This window comes from Anolis carolinensis, chromosome 3, assembly GCF_035594765.1.
Source record: "Anolis carolinensis isolate JA03-04 chromosome 3, rAnoCar3.1.pri, whole genome shotgun sequence".
NCBI lineage: Eukaryota > Metazoa > Chordata > Lepidosauria > Squamata > Dactyloidae > Anolis > Anolis carolinensis.
The window spans coordinates 33253784-33260724 of record NC_085843.1 but is presented as its reverse complement, the minus strand read 5'-3'; the positions used below and the strand labels follow the sequence as shown (position 1 = coordinate 33260724).

General features: G+C 35.8%; 1 protein-coding gene across 2 annotated transcripts; it reads right to left on the bottom strand.

Annotated features, from left to right (window-relative positions):
* Window positions 1–242: 242 nt before the first annotated feature.
* Window positions 243–5653, bottom strand: LOC107983179 (inner centromere protein). 2 transcript variants are annotated; one of them, XM_062974701.1, is made up of 2 exons: window positions 3900–5653; window positions 243–328 (listed from the first exon to the last, which is right to left on the bottom strand). In XM_062974701.1, the coding sequence occupies exons 1-2, from the start codon at window positions 5037–5039 to the stop codon at window positions 317–319; spliced, it is 1152 nt and encodes a 383-aa protein (XP_062830771.1). In that variant the 5' UTR covers window positions 5040–5653; the 3' UTR covers window positions 243–316. The 2 variants fall into 2 exon arrangements, with proteins under 2 accessions (XP_062830771.1, XP_016851012.2); XM_016995523.2 differs by having other exon boundaries at window positions 3883–5647.
* Window positions 5654–6941: the final 1288 nt, after the last annotated feature.

Here is a 6941-nt window from a genome sequence, read left to right as displayed (position 1 = left end):
ATTCAGTAAAATAATAATAAACAGAAAAGAAATACCCGGAAATGTCTTTCTTTGGGAAGCACACTTCCCTATCTAAACTATACCTTAAGTCACCGTACTTGCATAAATTCATTCATACCTATTACATAGTTAATATTACAAAATTAATAATTGTTAAGATATTCTTCCACTTTTCCCCAGTTAGTTTCTCTAATACTTTTTCCTCTTGTCGTTCTCAATAAAAAGGTAAGTTTATCCATGTCTCGAATTTCATTCAGTTTGTTCAACCAACTAGTTTTCTTCGGCGTCTCCTCATTTTTCCAATGCTTTGCGAAAGTCATTCTTGCGGCTGTAATACAGTATGTAAATAAAATATCATCATTTGAGTCAAAATTCAAGCTTGTGTCCGTTATTCCTAATAAATAATATTCAGGTTTAAGCGGGAACTGCTTATCTAATATGGTTTGAATCTCTGCATGAATCATTTTCCAAAATTTTTTCGTTTTATCACACGTCCACCACGTGTGATAAAAGGACCCTATCTGGGTTTTGCACTTCCAACACTTATTATCATAATTCTTATACATTTTACCTAATTTTTTCGGCGTTATGTACCATCTATGAAAGATTTTATACCAGTTTTCTTTCAAATCTGAAGCGTAAGTATATTTTAATTTCTTATTCCATATTGTTTCCCATTCCTCTAGTCTTATAGGACGTCCGATATTCCTAGCCCATTTCACCATACAATTTTTAATTCCCACCATTTGCGTAGACCCTTCTAGTACGATGGTGTAAATTCTTGAAATCATCTTTCCCTTTAAAGATATTATTTTGTCCCATGCGTTATTTAAACTACCAAATCCATTTATCTTGTCTTTAGAAAATTGTTCTTTTATTTGAGCATATTGGAACCAGGACATATTAGGGAATTTCTGTTTGATTTCTTCCTTAGATTTTAACTCGTATGTTCCTTGAATTCTAGTTAAGACATCTTTATATGTAGGCCACACAGACCAGCCTAACAGTTTTCTCTGATTCGCCTCCAAAGTGGAGATCCAGAGTGGTAGTTTATTGTAATAGAACTGAACTTTATATTTTTCCCAAATTTTTATTAAAGCAGATCTAATAAAGTGATTCCCAAAGTTCTTTTCAATTGACCTCTTATCATATCCTAAATAAGCATGCCAGCCTCTGCGTAAGTCGAAGCCTTCCAGATTTAGTAAATCTTCTTTCTCCAAGGTGACCTACTCCTTAATCCACTGTAGGGCGCAAGCCTCAAAATACAGCTGAAAATCTGGGAGGCCAAAGCCCCCTCTTTTAGGGGAATCTTTCATAATAGTAAAATTTATTCTAGGTTTTTTATTCTTCCAAATAAATTTGGAGATGTCCCTCTTCCATTCTTTAAAAAGTTTTTGGTTTCTTATTATCGGTAGGTTTTGAAAAAGATATAGTAATTTTGGCAAGACATTCATTTTTACTAGGCTGATTCTTCCTAATAATGAAATTTTTAGATGTTGCCATTGTTGCAAGTCCTTTCTTATCTCTTGCCATTTACTTAAATAATTATTTTCTAATAGTTGAGCGTTTTTAGCAGTAATCCATATTCCTAAGTACCTAATTTTTGAAGTTACTTTTATCCCCGACTTTTCTTGAATAAGCTCCTTGTTCTTTTTTGTAACATTTTTCGTCAAAATTTTAGTCTTTTCTTTATTAATATAAAATCCCGCTACTTTTCCAAACTTCTCAATCTCCTTTAACCAAATATTTAGATTATTTTTGGGTTCTTCTATTACGCAGATTAAGTCATCTGCGAAGGCCCTAATTTTAACCTCCTCCTTTTTTATTTTTAAACCTTTTAATTGTTCATCTCGCCTAATATTTCTTATTAATATGTCTACTGCAAAAATAAAAATCAAGGGAGACAGGGGACAACCCTGTCTGGTTCCCTTCTCTATGTTAAATTCTTCTGATTGGTGTCCATTAATTATCACTCTGGCTGATTGTTTATTATAAATCGCCTCTATGGCATTCATAAAGTTGTAACCCAAATCAAGTTCTCTGCCTAGTAATTTGAAAAAGTTCCAATTAAGGTTATCGAATGCCTTTTCTGCATCTATTGCCAGAAGTGCCACTTCTCTCTGATGGTTGAACTCATAATATTCTATAACATCTAGAATACATCTAACATTATCTTGCAATTGTCTTCCAGGAAGAAAGCCATTTTGTTCCCTTCCTATCCAATTTTCCAAAAAGGTTTTTAATCTGTTTGCCAAGATTGTCGTAAATAATTTGTAATCAATATTCAAGAGGGAGATGGGTCTATAGTTGCGCACGTCCGTTGTATCTGCTGAATCTTTTGGAATTGCTATCACCTCCGCTTTAGTCCAGGACTCTGGAATAATCTTATCTTTTAACGCCGCATTCATTATTTTCACTAGAAAAGGTACCAGTTCCTCCTCTAACACCCTATAAAAACTTAATGTGAAGCCATCCGGTCCCGGTGCTTTATTAGGCTTCATTGATTTTATAGCATTTCTAATTTCTTTCTCTGTTATATCTTTATTTAAATATTCTCTTTGGGAGTCTGATATTTTCTGAAGTTTCAAAGTATTTAGATATTCTGAAATGTCATCCAATTTTATCTCCTCTTTTTTGTAAAGTTTGGTATAGAATTCTCTAAATTTACCTAGAATCTCTTCATCACTCAAATACGCTATGTTATCGTCAATTATTTTTGTTATCAACTGCTTCTGTCTTTTCTTTCTAACTTTCCGTGCAAGCCAAGCCCCCGGTTTATTTGCATTTTCAAAATTATAACGTTTAATAAATTTAAGCTGAGTAGCTGTGTGGTCTAACTCCAAATTCTTTTTATTATTAATGAGTGTTATCCTCCTTTTTTCTAAAGACAACTTCTGTGGGCATTTCTTGAGTTCATTCTCTATTTGAGTTATTTCCTTATTAATTTCATTCAATTTCTGAAATTTCACTTTATTTTTCTCTATTTTCTGTTGTATTAAATATCCCCTTATTACCGCCTTATATGCGTCCCATGTCACCTGAATTCTGGTTTCCGATTGCCAATTAAATTCAAAAAATTCATTAGTCAATTTTTTATTTTTGATGATATCCATTTCTTTTTTTAATAAATTATCATCGAATCTCCATTTTTTAATTGTTTTTTTATAATTTATTAACATAGTAATGGGGCTATGATCAGATTTGTTCCTTGGTAGGATATCTATTTTGTCTATTTTTGTACATAGCGAATTGGATACCCAGATCATATCTATTCTTGCCCAAGATTTACATCTACCTGAGTAGAAAGTGTAGTCACGAGAGTCTGGATTCTTAAGCCTCCAGACATCTCGTAGATCGAATTCTTCTCTCAGCTTCTGAAAATTTGAAGGTAATAATCTTCCTTTCTCGTTTTTTTTTTGTTTTTAAATACTTTAGTTGTATCTAATTTAATGTCCATTATACCATTAAAATCACCTAAAATAATTAGGTGATCATATACTGAAACTGCAATATTTTTCTTTAAATCACTAATGAATTTCCTTTTAGGGCCGTTCGGAGCATAAATATTTACAATTAAAATTTTATGAGAGTTGTAGGTCACAAGGGCCGCTACAAATCTACCTTCTTCATCTTTAAATTGAAGAGTTGATTGGATTTGATCGTTCACATAAAGCACTACTCCCCTTTTCTTATTTTTATCTGAAGAGATAAATTCTCTCCCCAAGTTTTTATTTATTAAATGGGCACCGAATCTCTGTGATATATGTGTTTCTTGTAAAGCTATAACGTCAAATCTACCTCTCCTTAAACTATTCATAACCTCTTTTCTCTTACTGGGCAAATTAAGCCCATTAATGTTGTTAGAATAAAACTTTAAATTACACTTAAAGTCACTCAACACCATAATCGGTTCCTTCTGCACCACTTGGGGCCCGGGGTACATTTTCTTCTTCCATTTTGTCTTCTTCTTCTGACTCTATATCCTCATCTTCCCTTTCTTCTGATTCCTCTTCGTTGTCATCTCCCACATCGGATGTGCCCGATGCCGTTGGATTTAGTTTTACCTTTAAATCAGAGTCCTTAGGTGATATATGCCTAGCTCTCTTTGGTTTCTTTCTTTTCACTGAAGGAGGGCTTGGTGGTATAGGCACATTTTCCTTCTTATCTTGCTTCAGCTTTTGAAAAAAGTCCTTTGCCTTCTCCTCCGAAGTCAGCCAGTGCTTTTCTCCCTTCCAAGTAACCATTATCCCTTCGCTTCTTTCCCATCTAAAGCGGATTTTTTGTCTTTTAAGCTCATCTGTCAAAAAGAAATATTTTCTTCTTCTATTTAGTATTGCCTGAGGGAATTCTTTTAATACTATTATCTTTTTTTCCTTAAAATACATTGGGTTTCGGTTGTTGGACATCAAGATTTCATCCCGGGTCCTTTTCTTTACAAAATGAATAATTACATCTCTGTGGGCTCTATTTCTTCTGGAGAAATTTGTCTGGATTCTATATACTTGATCTATTCCATTGTCTATTAACTCTGGATCTTGTTTGAGAAGGTCTGAAACCAATTTCACAATTATTTTCCTTAAATTTTCATTGGCTTCCTCTTGAATATTTCGGAAACGTAATTGGAATTCTTTCTCATTCAGTTCCATTTTCTCCTGCATTTTTTCTAATTTTTCATTTTTGAATTCGAGCCCATCTAGTTTTTTCTGTAATTTCCCCTGGGATTTAATTATTTTAATGTTCTCTACTTTCAGCTCATTAATGTCCCTATGTGATTTTTCCATTTCCCTTTTCAGAAATCCAATGTCTTCCTTGATTTCTTTTTTCATCTCAAGCATTTCTTGGTGAAGTTCCTTTTGTTGGTAGGCTTGTTTATCTAATTTCAGTTGAGCTTCTCTTTGATGCTCTTCCTGTCTCTCCGCCAGTTTTTGAATCTCTTGTAAAATATCTCTCAGATTTATATCCTCCGCATGTGATGGTCTTCTTGATTGAGCTCTGCTGTCCCTCATGTCCCTTTCTGATTTAAATTTAGGGACTGCCATACTTAGTTATCCTATTATGCCCAATATTAATGCTGGTAGGAAAGGGGACTTTTCTCTTTAATACCGCCAGCTACTCACTGTACACAATTTCCGTTGACTCGGATATCTGCTTATCAATGTTTGCCCGTCGCCTTCTCCCGTCTCTTATTTCTCTCTCTGTTTGTTCCTCTGGATGATCGGCAGCTCTGGCAGGCTCTTTTACCACACCAGTGTTTCCACCGGTTCCTTTAGAGAGAAGCACCGCCCAGGCTTCCACTTCCTCCCTCTTTCTCTTCCTCTTCTTCGCCAGCGCTCTCTCCCACCGGAAATGCTCAGTGGTTTTTGGAGCTTACTGGCGTTCCGTAGGAGCGTAGACAGAGAGTTGTTTACAAGAAGGAGGCTCCAGTCATAACATCATGGCCTCCAAGGTCAAATTGTAAGTTATTAATCTTTCCTCGTTTCTTCGTTTCACCTTTCCCGCGGTCTCTTCCCAACCCCGGACAACAAGCGGGAGGAGTGTAAAATTACTTCTTATATCTTTGCCTCAACTTTATCGTCCAGTTCATCCAATACAAGATTGTTGTTAAATTAAAAGATCTTGACTTTCAAATTTTCTCTTTTAAGGTTGGTTGTAGTTTATAGTCAATTATAGTCAATTAATCCCAAAGATAGAAAGTTCCACTCACAATTTCCTCAGTCTCAGTTCAAAATTCCTTTTTGTTTTCATTTAAAATCATGGGCAAGGCTGGCAGTTTGTGCGGGTGGGTATATAAATAAAGTTTTGTTTTGTTTGTACAGCACCTGCTGAATCAATCTTAAAAACCATCATCTTGGTGCTCTTGGTTCTATTCCTCGCGTCATTGGAGTGGTTAACCATCATCTTTAAAAGGTTTTATCCTGCCACCAGGACAGCAGGGAGGTGACCATTCTGGTTTCCCTGGGGAGGAGGCAGACCAGCAATGGCATGATCGCCTTGTTTCAGTTCTGGTTTGCTTTCCTTGTATGATAAATTTTGTAGTGGGGTCATAGTGGGTTTAAAAATATCATTTCTTCCATTCTGAACACTAGGAACACTAGGAAATTAAGTGAAGCAGTTACTGTATTCACAGCCACCCAGCCCCTTATTAGCCAGAAACCTGTGTGGTCTTTATGCATGCATAAGAATCACAGTTATGGTGCTTTGCACTGAATGCTGGTGCAGCACACCCCTGCTTGCCTGGTAAGTGGAGATAATGGGACCTGAGGTGCTAGTTTAGGGGCTACATAGGGGCCATGAATACATAACAATTTTAGGTGTGTAACTGCAGGTAACTGATACAGGATTTCTGCCAGAATGTGTTTTTAAAAACACCTGTTTTACAGCATCACATTTTAAAAGCCTTCTGCCAGTTTACACAAAGGAACCTGAGTGCTCAAATGGATGCATTATAAATAGATAAAGGTATGTTTCTGCACCACTTTTGTCTCTGTACACGCTTCCATTGTGCAGTTGCTTTTTTAATAATATAGATAAAGGTTGTTAGACGAGAGCCCTGTGTCATGGTAGAGTGCTGTTCTGAAGGTCTGCAATTAAAAAAGCAAAGCGGGTAGGCAGCCTAGCAGTGGAAGGAGAAGAAAAAGAGTCAAAGAATGAAAAAATAATCAGAGAAACCACACATAAAGTCAAGGAAGATGGGCATCGGGGTTTTCAGGGAGAGCAATCGTTTTCTAAGGATGCCATTCTGTTGTTAAAAAATGAGGAGAGGGGAAGGGAAGGAGCAGGATATAAAAAATGTATGTGGAAACAGAAGAAATAGAAGCATCATAGAAATGCATTGCTTTTTTAGCCATGAGCAGAGAACACAGACATCCACAGGCAAGAAAGAAATTAGAGACACCTCTCAAGATGTTCAAAAGATGGTGCTTTTGTTGGTAAAATAGCCC

Excerpts from the sequence above, each read along its gene's own strand:
- LOC107983179 (XM_062974701.1), bottom strand. The coding sequence starts at position 5,039 with ATGGCAGTCCCTAAATTTAAATCAGAAAGGGACATGAGGGACAGCAGA.